At 33.9% G+C, this 15342-nt stretch overlaps 1 protein-coding gene across 2 annotated transcripts in view; it reads right to left on the bottom strand.

Annotated features, from left to right (window-relative positions):
- The window catches only part of LOC120417727 (potassium voltage-gated channel protein Shaw-like), a 203128-nt gene that overhangs the window by 107379 nt on the left and 80407 nt on the right, over positions 1-15342 (bottom strand). Inside the window, exons 2-3 of one of the 2 annotated variants that reach the window (XM_039579880.2) lie at positions 7929-7991; positions 1172-1607 (exon numbers count right to left, since the gene is read on the bottom strand). In XM_039579880.2, the coding sequence (XP_039435814.1) occupies positions 1172-1215 (44 nt within the window). In that variant the 5' untranslated portion in view covers positions 1216-1607; positions 7929-7991. The remainder of the gene's footprint in view (positions 1-1171; positions 1608-7928; positions 7992-15342) is intronic. The other variant, XM_039579881.2, reaches the window with a different exon arrangement.

Consider the following 15342-nt stretch of genomic DNA (forward strand, 5'->3'; position numbering starts at 1 on the left):
GTTTTCTCTGACTGCTGGGAAACTGGACTTAGATGGGGGGTGGGGGAGGGGATGTTTGGTCATTGCTTTTCATGAAGCGAAAAACATAAACCAGAAGTGTATTTCATACTTCCGGGTGTCATTTACAAAAACAAACAGCAATATACAGTTGAAGTCTACTCAGGAGAACACCGATAAAAGTTTGACTTTAAAAACATTTTGGAAATTTTGGAATCTGAATTTAGACAAGCAATTTTTTCCAGTTTTTCCAAGTTTTTTAAGAAATTCTTAAATTAAAAATGTTTGCAATTAAAAATAAGTTAAAACAAGCCATTTGATGAGCTCTCTTCCTCCTTGTGGTCAGTTCGCTGAAATCAGTGTAAGAGGATCATCATGTCCTGTAGAGGAATGAAGAAAAAAAAACGTCACTTAATCCACCTTTAGGTGATTGGTGCCTTCCTCACATTCATAAAGTAAAGACACTACACATTCTCAAAAAAGTGTATAAATAACACTTGTTTTTTATCAAATTATCTGAGATCCGGCCTCAAAAAAGTGCATCAAAAACACTAATGTACTCATAACTTTTGATAGGGTTGTCAGATCTTCAATCTTTTGGGCTTGTTGGAAAGGTCTTTTGATTACCTATCCAACAATGGGTCGCATGATAGAACCGGACAACTCATCAAAATATTTGAGATCCGGCTTCAAAAAAGTCTATAAATAACACTTAAGTGCTCATAACTTTTGATGGGGTTGTCAGATCTCCAATCCAACGCGTTGGAAAGGTCTTTCAAATACCTTTCTAATAATATATAGCATGATGGGTTTTCTTACAAAAACCACCCTTTTTACAATCTTCCGAAGTTTAGCTAAAATCGTTTTTTTAGCATAACTTTTGAAGTACTTTTCTAAACTTCATAATATTAACTAGGGTCTTGTAGGACCCCAAGACGGATCGAATGAGACCAAAACGGTCCAAATCGGTTCAGCCAGTCTGGAGATAATCGAGTGCATATTTTTCGATGCACGGACTCACATCCAGACACACGCACAGACATTTGTTCAGAATTTGATTCTGAGTCGATAGGTATACGTAAAGGTGGGTCTACGAGGTCAAATAAAGAAGTTCATTTTTTGAGTGATTTTATAGCCTTTCCTCATTGAGGTGAGGAAGGCAAAAAAGACTCACCTGATGCCACCGACGTTGAGAATGATACGGTTTTCCCCATCCATCGCGTGCTGCTACTTGGGCTGCTGATGCTTGGCTCCAGCGTTAAATCATTTTCATAATTCATGACAGTCCATTTGTTCAGCCGGCGGAGGAGGTTATTTTTCCTGTCTTGGCGGGCAGCACCGCCGACCTGCCTCTCACTTTCACTCGGGGGGAAGGATGATTTCCAATTTTCGACATGCACAAAAAAGAAACCTCCCCAGCTCAACCAGGTAGATAAAGGTAGTCTCACTTTTTTTCTTCTCGAACCACCACCCCCACAGGTTGCACTGAAAGCCACCTCCAAGGGGTTAGAAGCTTTTCATTCCGCGCTTGGTTCACTCACTTTTGCTGGTTTTTCCTGCGCTTGACTTTCGACACCGCCAGCCAACCACCCCTTGTGATGATGACTTTCCTGGAAAAGTTACACGAGTTTTATTATGAAGCTCATTTTTTACTACCTTTTGTGTGTGCAGTGTGTCTGTGTGCTGGAAGTGGATTGGGCGTGGGGATCAAGATATGGTGTGGTGGCTCGGGGAAGTCACCTCACCGTCACCGGCTTGGGATGAAAATATCGGAACAAATTTCCGGGAAGTGGAAAAATTCAAAACGATGCCTCTCGGAATTTATTGCTGAGAAGAGGAGAAGAGGGGAACACACGTGTTCGAGAAATTTGTCAACGGGTGATGAATTTCGTGAAGAATTGCAAAAGTTTGGTGTTCTTGCAGGCGTTGCCGATTTGTCATACAAGAATAACATTGTTGTAAGTCTTCGTTATTTGTTTCAATCTCTTAAAAATATTTCGTTTAAAAAGCTGTTCCCGGGCAGACGGTAATAACAAAATTCATGCCATTTCAATCACAAATACTGTTAAAATAACTAAAATTGTTATGGAATATTCATGCAAAATCCATTTTTGAATAAGAGTTTAATATCAGTTTATGTTATCATATCAAAATTTGTTATTGGTCTGACATTGGTTGAAAGCCAAAACAACTTGGGAATAACATTTTTTGTTATGGAAGAATAACTTCAACTGTTATTGGGATGATCGGATTAGTTGTTAAAATAACAAAATATAATAACATGGATTTGTTCGAAGAATAACCAAAAATGTTATAAGTCTGTTATTACAATAACAATCCAATAACAAAAAAAATCATAACAGCGAATAACAAATCTTGTTATAAATAACATAAAATGTTATTGGCCTAGTTTTTTCAAATATCAAAAAATGTTATTCCCACGTTATTTCCGTCTGCTCGGGTTGTTTTTATATAGATATCAGTTGACCAATTCGCTCCAAACTAAAGATGCCTAATTCGAAGATTTCCTTGAATTATTTTTTTATAGAAAAGATCTAAAATTTTCAAATAATGGTTGTACACTTTGGTGACTAAAAAATTATACTCAAATCTCACTATTGCCTTTCTGTAATATAAAGAACAAAACATAACAACAACAAAATAATATTCAATATAACGTCCTTTTAAAGTTTTAATCTTGTGTAAAAAAAATGATAATTGATTATGGAAAGAACGGTAAATTACGAATATTTCATATTTTAAAATTGAAAATCGGACCATTAGTGGCTGAGATATTGACATTAGAAAATGATAAGTTGTTTGAATGAGACTTAGTAAACTTCGATTTTTCTGTTTTCAAACCTTTGCATGGCAACATCTCAGCAACTAGGTGCGGTATCAACAAAATGCAATAAAGCAAAATATAGTGAATTTTCTCAGCTTTTTAAAAATATTTTTTTCAAAATTGGGCAAACATGTGCACTAATTTTATAAAATGAATAACTGTGACTATTTCCAAAAAAGTTACCTGAAAATGGCTCAAATGGCTGACAATGGTGCACTTTATCAAAATTTCACTAAAGCACTTTTTTATTGCAAATTCGATTTCACATAGAAAAATAAAGTTGAAATATTTTTGCGACCATTATTTCGATTTTTTGAAAAAATCAGTATTGTTTCAAAAAATCATAACTTGGTCAATCGTTTTTTTGCACATTCTGAAAATTTCAGAAAAGTTGGCAGTTGGTGTCCTCTTAAAATAAAAAAAATAAATATAGTGTTTTTTTTTTTCAATTCATTTTTTAGTGACGATTCCAGTTTTCGTCAACAAATCAACAATTTTTTACAGTGTACCATTTTTTCAGGGTAGTCCTTAATCATACCTAAGGGAGTTTGGGGTAATATGGACAGTAAGGGTAATTTGGACACCCCTTTTATAATCACCTTTTCTTCGGATATAAAGTTAAAACGGCAATCCCGTAGGTTAGAAGTATGGAAAACCGAAAAAGTTGGAATTGGGTAAGTAGTTTTGGTATAATAGAGCAATTCTCTCAGATTTCGGTCATTCGATTTTTTTTGGTATTTTTTAATCCAACTGAAACTTTTTTGGTGCCTTCGGTATGCCCAAAGAAGCCATTTGGCATCATTAGTTTGTCCATATAATTTTCCATACAAATTTGGCAAAATATTTCGAAACGAAACACAACGCAGAAAAATGCACTTCAAATTGATAATCATTGATAAAACTTCTGTTGGTGTTTTTTTTCTTTTGAAAAAATAATATTATTTGCTTCTAATTTTTAGGCCCGAGTTGAAAGGGAGGGAGGTCAAATACGAAATATTAAAAAAAATTAAGCAAATGTTTATGAAAATAACAAATTATATTCATAGTGGCTTGAAAAAACAATAAACAACAAACAAACTTAAATTTGTTTAACAAAAAGTTAATAATAATAGGAACTCCTGAACAATTAATAACTGATTAATGATCTAGAAACTCTGAGCTCAAAAAATGATAGAAAAAACATCAAGAAAAAAATTAGAAACAGAATCGTTTTCTCTAAGCAATCATAAAGAACTGAACATCATTCGAATAAAAAGATTCTGGGATTTTTTTGTTTGATATAATAATAATATTTCAGTTTGTTCTGAAATATAGTTTACAATAGAAATTAAAAACCGAACACGCGAGGAGAGAAAAAAATACATTCCTTAAGTATTAAATAAATAAAATATTGGTTTTCCATCTGAAAATAGAATTCAAACAGTTTCAACTTAATCTCACGTTTTTTTAAATCATGATTTCTTGTAACTATTAGCAACACTGCCAAATGATTTTATATCAACCAAAACGAGATTTTCAAAAATGGTTATTTTGAACAGTTCAATATTTTGTGTGAAAAGTACCTACATATCTCAGGCATCGTCCAAGAACTCCCTTAAACAAAAATTGTCCACTTTTTTGCCATATAATCTCTGCAAAACTTTAATTCCCAACCCTCAAATATTAGAACTTAAGGCAGTGTCAACCGGCCTTTGGAAACTTTTACATATTGAGCAATTCTCTTTGAAATCGGTCTTTTTCTTAAATTTTATTTTTTGTATTTTTTAATCCGACTGAAACTTTTTTGGTGCCTTCGGTATGCCCAAAGAAGCCATTTTGCATCATTTGTTTGTCCATATAGTTTTCCATACAAATTTGGCTGTCCATACAAAAATGATATGTGATAATTCAAAAATCTGTATCTTTTGAAGGAATTTTTTGATCGATTTGGTGTCTTCGGCAAAGTTGTAGGTATGGATATGGACTACATTGAAAAAAAATTATGCACAGTAAAAAAAATTTGATGATTTTTTATTTAACTTTTTATCACTAAAACTTGATTTGCAAAAAAACACTATTTTTATTTTTTTATTTTCTTATATGTTTAAGAGGACATCAAATGCCAACTTTTCAGAAATTTCCAGGTTGTGCAAAAAATCTTTGAGCGAGTTATAAATTTTTGAATCAATACTGATTTTTTCAAAAAATCGAAAAATTGGTCGCACAAATTTTTCAACTTCATTTTTCGATGTTTAATCAAATTTGCAATCAAAAAGTACTCTAGTAAAATTTGGATAAAGTGCACCGTTCTCAAGTTAAATCCATTGTTTGGTGACTTTTTTTAAAAATAAAGTCCAATACAATTTTCTATTGCAAAAAAAACTAGCCGATGCATACATTTTTTCGAAAATCATTGATTGCAATCAACTGAACTGGTAAGAAATGCATATTATATCACTTATTTCACAAAAATGTTAAAAAATCGTTCAGTGTAATTTTATTTTTTATTTTTCTATAATAATTAAAAAATGTTAATATTTTTTCTGCATAAACAAAAAAAAAAGAAACATTCCATCAGAACCTTCAAATAAAATAATGCAAATCTATCTGTAGCTGACATTCCGTTAGAAAAAAGGCAGCTATGATCTCAGAACAGAGAAAATAATTTAAACTGTTTGTTTTAAAACAACATTTTTTTCCTTTGATGCTTTTTTTAATTTAAATTTTAAACTCTGAAATAAGATTTAAACATTAATATTACAATCATTAAAATAAAGCACCGCTGCAAAAACATATTTTTTTACATTTCCAAGAACAGAAAACATTTCTTTAGTTGGAAGATTGTGCAAAAAAGCAACATTTAAATATGATTTTTTTAAAAAATTAAATATGTTTCATGATTTTCATTTTATTTTTAAAAACTGAACGAAACAGATGATTTTTCGACTTCAAAAATGATTTATGACGAGAAATATTGTTTGCTCAAAAAATCAAAATATATTGAGTAATAACTAATTAAATTATGTATTTATGCGAGACTAAAAATATAAAATTAATTTGACAATTTCCAAAATTGGAAAAAATAAAAAAATTGTTGGCAACATGCAAAAAAATAAATCAAAAAAAAATTTTGGCTGTTTTTTCAAAATTTGAATGGAAAAAGGAATTATGAAATATTTTATTCAGCATTACATGCATTTTGCAATCATTTTGCTATCGAACAATTTCTTTGTCTTGACAATTTTTTTTTTCGATAAGTAACGTCATGATATCATTTTTGTTATATCTGGCGAAAAATCATGTAATAAGTTAGAAATGTAGAAATATCATGAGGATGTAGTATGAACAGTCAGTTTCAAGAAAATGCATGCAAAATATGTTTTTTCTAACAATTTTTCATCAGAATTCTAAAATTAAAATATGCTTCGAATTCCGGACACTGATAAAAGCTGATTCGAAATCCGGACACTTTTGCTTCGAATTCCGGACACTCAATTTTACTTATGAATCGCACAAATTTGGACTGAAATGTTAGTGAATGGCATTCTTTAGGTCTCAAATAAGCTGTTTACATCCATGACAATCGATAGTTTACACAAAAATTTGCTAGAATTTAAGGAAATCGAAACCAAAAAATTTTTGCTTTGCTTTCCCGGTGCTTCGAACGCCTATGAAATATTTCAAGTGAAATGTTTCGCATTTTTGGTAAACTTTTAATTTTATTGTATTTAATTGTTTTTGCATTAACTACAGCGTTCAAACAAACTTTAAATGAAAGTTGATGTTGGAATTCATAAAATAACACAGTTTTGACATTCATAATGCGAACTTATATCCAAATAATTGATAAAACAAGATGTAGTGTCCAGGTTTCGAAGCGTCCGGGAATTAGAATCATGACGTTAACTTTTTGGCAACTGCACTTTGAAATACCACAAAAAATTAAAACGTGTATAAACGATTCAAAACATTAAAAAATGAAACACGGGAAAATGCATTAAAAATGGTTTATAGCTGAAAAATATCCGCTTTAAAAAAATTTAGTTTTTGGAAAAATATGTGTTGCCTCGTGATTTTTTAGATGATTTTGAAATAGCAATAATTATGTACACACATCGAAATCCGGGAGCGCAAGTGAAGATGGATCGGCCACACGCTACGAAAAGATGCGCACGAGATCTTCCGAGAAGCACTGGACTGGAACCCACAAGGACAACGCGGCCGGGGCAGACCAAGAGGCACATGGCGGAGAAGCCTCCACCAGGAAATTAGTGCTTTTGACGATTCGTTAAGTTGCCGCCAAGTGAAGGCGAAAGCAGAGAACCGTCAACAGTGGAAATCCTTCGCTCAACTGGGGAGCAGGACGCATAAGTAAGTAAGTAAATAATTATGAACAATTAAAATATGATTTTTGATATCTTAGTTAAGAAATGTAAAATCTAGTTATTTTCTTAGTATTTTCTTTTCCATAAAATTTTAAACCACACCACCCTTATCTATCACTCATAGTCACTTGCAATGTTTTTCCACCCAGAACACTAGAACCAACAGCAACTTCTCTCCACTATCGTTCTAGTAGTTGCGCCGCCGCTCTTCTTCACATTACCGGTGTCGGCGAGGACAAAAAATTGCAATCAAATTTACGTCACTCTTCATGCAATTTTCCCTCGCGACCCACAACACGGCCCCACTCATCTAAACTCGCGCGCACACTTTACAGTGGTGTGTGACACGGCGTGGAAAAGCGGTGAACACTGCGCACCACGTGTGAATGAAAATTCTTTAACGATGTCGGTTTTTCCACCGGCTTTGCGCGCAAATCCACCTGGATGAAGGGTCTCTTCCTTTCACACACACGTGGTATAGAACTCAGGTACGACGAACAGACGATGTTCGCGCAGGTTGCAACAAGGTTTATGATTTATGCTTTATTTATTTATGCATTCATTTTGTTGAGTGCATTTTCTCTGCAATGCATTTTTATCATCGTGTGCAGGGAGGTGCTCTTGTGTGTGTGTGTGTGCGACTCTGACTTTTCTCGACGGTGAGAATGGATGTTGATTTGCCAACGCTTGGTGGCACAAGTGGTGTTGTAGCGAAAATTTACATTCAATTCAATCACGAGTGGTACGTTTTTCCGGGTGGCATCTCGGCGAGATGGTGATGAGTTCTGGAATATGAAGAGAGAGGAAAAATGGAAATTGTGAGAAGTATGCCAATCGGTTATGAATAATTTGTATTCATTTTCTGAAAATTGAAAGTCTAGTGTATTAGAGTAAGTAGGAGTAAGTTATAAAATTCCCACTGAAAATGTTAAATTGAAATCCAATTGCCTCAACTGATCATTACAAAAAATAGTCCTTTTCTATTCACCTGATTCTTCCCCCACTCCTCACGTACCAATTCCATGGAAACCATCGCAGAGCCCGTTCATCACATCCTCAAAGAATGGTCGGTTGGCATCCAATTTCCGCAATCAAAGCCTCAGAGCTCTTGACTGATGGACGGGGAACGGAACGTTCTGATCGGATTAATTTCAACATCGGAATCTGTTCGCGTCCACTGATTTGGCCACATCCTCCCCCAGTTGATGGTGACATGTCCAACGAGGGGCTGCCATAGAAACGCGATTCCCATTGAAAACAAAAAATCCAACCCCGAGAAATTTCAGTCTGAGTCTGGAATTACTTCTGGCAGGGGGAAGGGGGGGGGGGGGGTGGGTGGTAGAAAACGGCTACATAAGCAATTCTAATAAATGTAATGACCAACGAAAGAACAAGGAATCTCGGGGCGGAAGGCTAAATCCGTGGAATTGGTCGTTTGTACCGATGTCGTTGACGTCCGGTGGAAATGTCCTTGCGCCGACAAAGGAAAACACGACACGGCGTAATGATTACGGGTTAGAGGTGGAATTAAACTTTAAAGAAGGGAGGAGAAGCTTCAAAGGAATGATTATCTTGTTGGGGTTGCCTTAAAGCTTGATTTTTTAGATTTCAATGAAAATAAGACACTGATGGTCTTAAAAAACAATTTTAAACATTTAAATATTCAATAGAATTTTTTAAAATGACAACTTCAAACTCATGCGAAGATGAATCCCGTTTCCCTCAAAAGCAGCTCACCTTGATCATATTTCCACTTTTTTCACGCACAAGGATGGATGTGTGTCAACCATATACCATCAATATTCCCAAAGGTGGGGACCAAAAGCACTGCGAGCTTTCATCTCATTTTATGAAGCTATGGGACCCATTTTCGTCTTCCCTCCCGTCGTGAATTCAAGCGAAACTTTTAACACCATCCCTGAAGAATCTACATTTAAGGTGGAAGTCGTCAATTTTGAACCAATTTAATTTTAGGTAAATCAAATTTAAAATAAACTGAAGAACTCAGAAATGTTATCGAAAACATCAAACTCAACCTTAAATTTCCACTTTTCCGCCAAAATCACGTCACCTTTCATGCTTCTCCATATGAATATGAAAATGGCTTCCTGGCATCCAAGTTTTGAGCGTACAACGAACTCCAAGGAGGAAGGAAGCAGCAGTAGTAGTTCAATCATGCGGAAAAAGGCAGCACACATCCATCACAGACACACGAAGGAAGATGGAAAAGCGCGCGAACTTTTGTGTCATTTTCACAGTAGCAGAACAGCAGCCAAGGGAAAACATTCTTCTGAAGCGATGAAACGAAACGGTTATTGTATGCAGTGTGCGAATTCCTTGGGTGCAGTGAAATTTGGAATATTGAAATTTATGTCGAGTTTTTTAATTCCGGGTTGACTTTGATAGTCATAGTTTTTCTTGTTAAAATCATATTTAAGATGTTCAAACTTTATTTGTACGTTAAATGTACCATCACTAAAGTAGCTGATATAGTTCGTAAGAAAAAAATCAATGTTTATATTAAGTAAACTAAGTTTATAAGCTTTTTAACAAAATACATATAAATTTTAGGTAAAATTGTTAAAAAGTCGGAATTTTGCCTGAAATTTGTTAAAAATAGTTTTGTTTATAAAATTATCGATTTATATTGCATTTTAAACTGAATTCGAAGCACGAATCACAAGTTTTCACGTTTTACATGAAATTTGTTCAACTGAATTTGCCTATAAATTTGGAGATTTTTTTTAATTGTGTTTCAAAAACACATATTATTTATAATTTACAAACTTATTTAACCTTCTCCTAGTGGAAAATTGTCCAAAGAATCCGAAAATGCATTCCGTTTTTCGATTAAAAATCATGTTCATAGAGAAAATCATGACACTTTGAGAAGTTTAAAATAATGACTTTCATTCACATTTTCTTAACTATAGTTAACTAACTTTATAAACTTTTCAAAAATTTATGAAAAGTTCTTCATGAGGTACTTTGAACACTTCTCTACCACGGTCAGTATGTTTCTGAACCATTCCTTAAGTATTTTAATTGTACTCTTCATTTTGCGGAAAAATCGCTAACCTATCAAATTCACCCCCGGCTATCAAAGTCACCCCGTTTTACGGTAACATAATTCTTTATTTATAATCAGGGTAATTCTCCACCAATTCAGGCAGCAGTTGACCCGACCCCTCTTCGATTTGCATGAAACTTTGTCCTAAGAGGTAGCTTTTGTCCCTGATCACGAATCCGAGGTTCATTTCTTGATATCTCATGACGGAGGGGCGGTACGACCCCTTCCATTTTTGAACATGCGAAAAAAGATGTGTTTTCAATAATTTGCAAATATTTGATGTCAAAAGAACTTTTATGTAAAATTGGGCGCTCGATTTAGTGGCGTACTCAAAATTCCGAAAAAAACGTATTTTTCATCGAAAAAAACACTTACAAAGTTAAAAAAAAACATTGCCATTTTCCGTTACTTAATTTTTAAACAATTTTGGAATATGCCATTTTAAAGTAACATTAATGTACTTTTTAAATCTACATTAAGGGGTTACATACATGTAAATCGGCAAAAATTTCAAAGATTGGTTTGAGCACAAACTTAACCTTTTTCAAATCTGTTTTCAGGACATTAAAATATACATTTTCAACTTTCACCAAAATAAATTTGAAGACATTTGGTTGTATCACTGCCGAGATACAGCGATATGAATTTAGCATTTTCAAAAAACGGGTGCCTCAACACTGCCTACACCAGGGATGCTCAAAGTTTTTGGATGCCGGGCTAAATTTGAAGCTCAAATGAGCTTGCGGGCCATATGTATAAAGTTTGTTATTTATAAAAAGAAATTACGTTATATAAATTTAAAGACTAAAAAATACATGTATTACTTGAAGTTTTTCCTAATGTTTTGTTATTCTTCAACATTTTCGTTATAATAATATAATAGAAAACGGAAAATCACAGTTTTCCATCAGTTTTATTAATATTATTGTTTTCGGTGTTTGAAAAAAGTTTTTCGTTGAGTGTACTTGTGGTTTCGTTGAAATTTCAAGTTTGTTCTATATTTTTTAAATTGTGACATAAAATCAGAAAAATTTATGTTACGGCATGATTTTATCTTTAAAGTGAGTGTAGCAAATGATTTTTTCCATTTTTTTTTTCAGCAGTTATGCCGATGCAAATATTTAAAAAAAGATTTTGTCCCTCAACTCTGGCCATGGTCGAGAGGTTGAGATTTCAAAAAAAGTGTCCACGTGGTTTGTGGATGGTCCCTACCCAAAAATTATGAATAGGTATCAATAAACAGAATTTTGAGACATTATTATTTGTGAAAAAAGTGGATTTCGATACATTTTTAGAACATAAGGCACCATGCGTCTCTAGGAAAATGTAATGGGAACAACTTTCGATGGAGAAGCATGGTACTTTGAGTTAGATTTTAATATCGAAATCTGATATTATTTCAAAAATTCATATATCAGAATCTTGTTAAATGGGTATTCAGTAGCATGATTGACGGATACATGATGAAGACAAAATGTGTTTTTTTATTTGGAGCGCATCAATCAGAATTTTCAAGCACAGAGGCCCCAGAAGCTGGCCTGTAAATTTGAGCTCATTTGGCCAACGTTTGGTGGTTCCAGTTTTGACCTGAAGTTAGTATGGAAGTTTATTCAATTTACTATGGGGAATGCTCACTTTTTACATATTCTATCATGTTTTGGCAGTGGCAATTTGGCAGCTATCCAAAACTGATCCAAAAATGGCAACTGTCCAAAAGCTGAAAAAATGTCTGTAAATCTGTATCTTTTGAAGGAATTTTTTGATCGATTCGTCTTCGGCAAAGTTTTAGGTATAGATAAGGACTACATTGAAAAAAAAATTAAACACGTTGAAAAAAATTTGATGATTTTTAATTTCACCAAGTCACTTGATTTGCAAAAATACTATTTTTATTTTTTTTTCATTTTCTGATATGTTTTAGGGAACATCAAATGCCATCATTTTAGAAATTTCCAGAATGGGCAAAAAATCTTTGACCGAGTTATTAATTTTTGAATCAATACCGATTTTTTTTTTCAAAAAATCGAATTACTGATCGCAAAAATATTTCAGTGCACCGTTTTCAAGTTATAGCCATTTTTAGGCAAAAAAAATAGTCGCAGTTATTTATTTCTAAAAATAAGTGCCCATGTTTGCTCACTCTTGAAAAAAAATATTTTTGAAAAGCTGAGAAAATTCTCTATATTTAGCTTTTTTAAACTTTGTTGATACTTTGGATTAAAATGAAAAAAATGATATTTTGATGTTGATGTTAAGTCTCACCCAAAAATCCCACCATTTTTTAAATTCGATATCTCAGCAACTAACGGTCTGATTAACAATATGAAACATTCGTGAAATTTTCCGATCTTTTCGAAAACAATATTTTCAAACTTTTCAAATCAAGACTAACATTTCAAAAGGACCAAAAATTCAATATTACACGCTTTTGAAATGTTAGTCTTGATTGAAAAAATAGAAAAATATTGTTTTCGAAAAGATCGGAAAATTTTACGAATATTTCATATTTTAACGTTGTAAATCGGACCATTCGTTGCTGAGATATCAACATTAGAAAATGGTTGCTTGTTTGGGTGAGACTAAGAAAACATCAATTTTCCTGTTTTCAAACCTTTCCATGGCAATATCTCAACAATTAAGGGTCGTATTAATAAAGTTCAAAAAAGCAAAATGTAGACAATTTTCTCAGCTTTTCAATATTTTTTTTTATTTGGCAAACCTGGGCACTAATTGAAAAAAAAAAATGATATACTGTGACTATTTTCAAAAAAGTTACCTGAAAGTTAACTTGAAAACGGTGCACTTTATTAAAATGTCACTAAAGTACCTTATGATTTCAAATTAGATTTTACATCGAAAAATGAAATTTAATTTTTTTTGCGACCAATATTTATTTTTTTTTTTTAAATCAGCATTGATTTAAAAATTCATAACTTGTTAAAAGATTTTTTGCCCGTTCTGGAAATTTCTGAAAATATAGCATTTGATGTCTCCTTAAACATACAAGAAAATAAAAAAATAAAAATAGTGTGTTTTTGCAAATCAAGTTTCTGTGAGAAAACGTGAAATTAAAAATCACCAAAAAATTTTTAACGTTTAACATTTTTTTTTCAGTGTAGTCCTCATCCATGCCTTCAACTTTTTCCAAGACACCAAATAGATCAAAAAATTCATTCAAAAGATACAGATTTCTGAATTTTCTTATACAATTTACTTAATCCACCTTTAGGTGGTTGGTGCCTTCCTCTCATTTATAGTGATTTCAATCCCCCTAAAGTGTCCATATTTTTATGGATCTCCCCTAACGTTCGCAGCACCTAAGAAGTCCTAATAAAAATAAGTGATGAGTAAAAAAACAGACTACCTACAGACTTTTTGTCAAGATTATACAGTCACGGCATTTGAGGAAAATGACATCCCTCTACACGGCTTTTTCGTGGCGATCAGACCCGACCAGTTGAGGTTATGTGAATTCAGACCATTTTTTAAACTGCTTGTAATTTAAGATAGGTAAGTCTGATCTTGAAAATTCTTACTCCACCTAAAAGGTCTTCTCATATGCTTTCTAAAAATATATAACATGTGAGGGTTTCATGAAAAAACCACCCTTTTTACCATAATTTTAATTTAATATGAAACAGTTTTTAACATAACTTTTTAAATACATGATAAAGCTGCATGAATTTAAGTAGCTACTTAGGGGACGTTAAGACAGATTGATTAAAACCTTTATGGCCAAAATCGGTTGAGCCTGTGACGAGATATTCTAGTGACATTGACTTGGTACACATGTCTACATACAGCCAAACACACATTTGCTCAGCTGGTGATTCTGAGTCGATATGTACAAATGAAGGTAGGTCTAGGAGGTGTAATTAAAAAGTTCATTTTCCGAGTGATTTTATAGCCTTTCCTCAGTAAGGTGAGGAAGGCAAAATGGCAGATTTTGTAGAAAATTGCTTTATTGGCAAAATGCAGTAGTTACTGAATAAAGGTGTACGGAACCGGCTATTTATGACGTCGTTTTCATCATCAGCTCACTTTATTTCCTACTTGTTTACCACCCAAATTTTCCGACTCAATCTCACCCGAAACGAGCACCACCCTTCAATCTTTTGCAGCCTCCCAAAAACGCCCTTTCGCCCAGTAACATGAAGTCAACAACACCTGATAAGGTAATAACCTTCCGTTGTTTGTTGCACACTCTTTTGAGCTTCTTTTCGGCGAACCCGGTGTGTCACATCTCCATCATAACTTGATTACCTGTCCCGGGGTTTGGGGTTTCGTCCTTTCTCGCACAAGACTTGTTGAAGGTTCATAAAATTGATGAAAATGTCAATAGGCTTACCCGGAGTTGTTGCTTTTCTATTACGTTTTTTTTTGGTTTTATCAAAGTTGATAATCAGATAAATTTCGATGGAGACGCCTGGTATCCCATAATATCCTTCTCAATATTAACAACGAAAAACTCACAAAAAAATCCAATAATCACATGTCGGACACGCTGTTTACCCAAAGTCCCCGGACAAATTAAATTCAGCCTGCCAGAGTCGACGTCCTTGGAGGAAGGAGATTGATACCCGTTCCGAGGCCGGGCTCCAATTTGTCTTGTTCTGTCCCGGAAAAAGGTGATTTGTCTGGCATGAGCTGCAACGACTCGGTGCGAGTTGCGTGCGAATACAATTTACACCTTTTCTCTGGACCCTGCTCAGATAGGAAAAAAAAGAGGAAACGACGACCAGATTGATGACCATCCCGGTGAGGGAGCCCAGCTTTCCAGGAAATGTGAGCGTAATGTGGTTTTTCAGGTTTTACAGTAGGAAAAAATGGTCTCACCTTGGAATGCCGGGTCCCTTTGTCTACACGTGCATGAAGTTAAGGGAGGAAGTTTATTTTATGGCACTGTCCTTCCAGTTTTACGACTTTACAGCACATATTTCATATCATTGTCCAGGGGATAACATTTTATGTTGACAGTTTGTGTGGGTTCACATGATTTTGATTAAAAATTGCTCAATTTGAGCGAGGCTCAACTGGTTGGGCGCGTTGACGAAGGGAAATTAATT

The sequence above is a fragment of the Culex pipiens genome, chromosome 2, assembly GCF_016801865.2.
Source record: "Culex pipiens pallens isolate TS chromosome 2, TS_CPP_V2, whole genome shotgun sequence".
Classification (NCBI taxonomy): domain Eukaryota; kingdom Metazoa; phylum Arthropoda; class Insecta; order Diptera; family Culicidae; genus Culex; species Culex pipiens.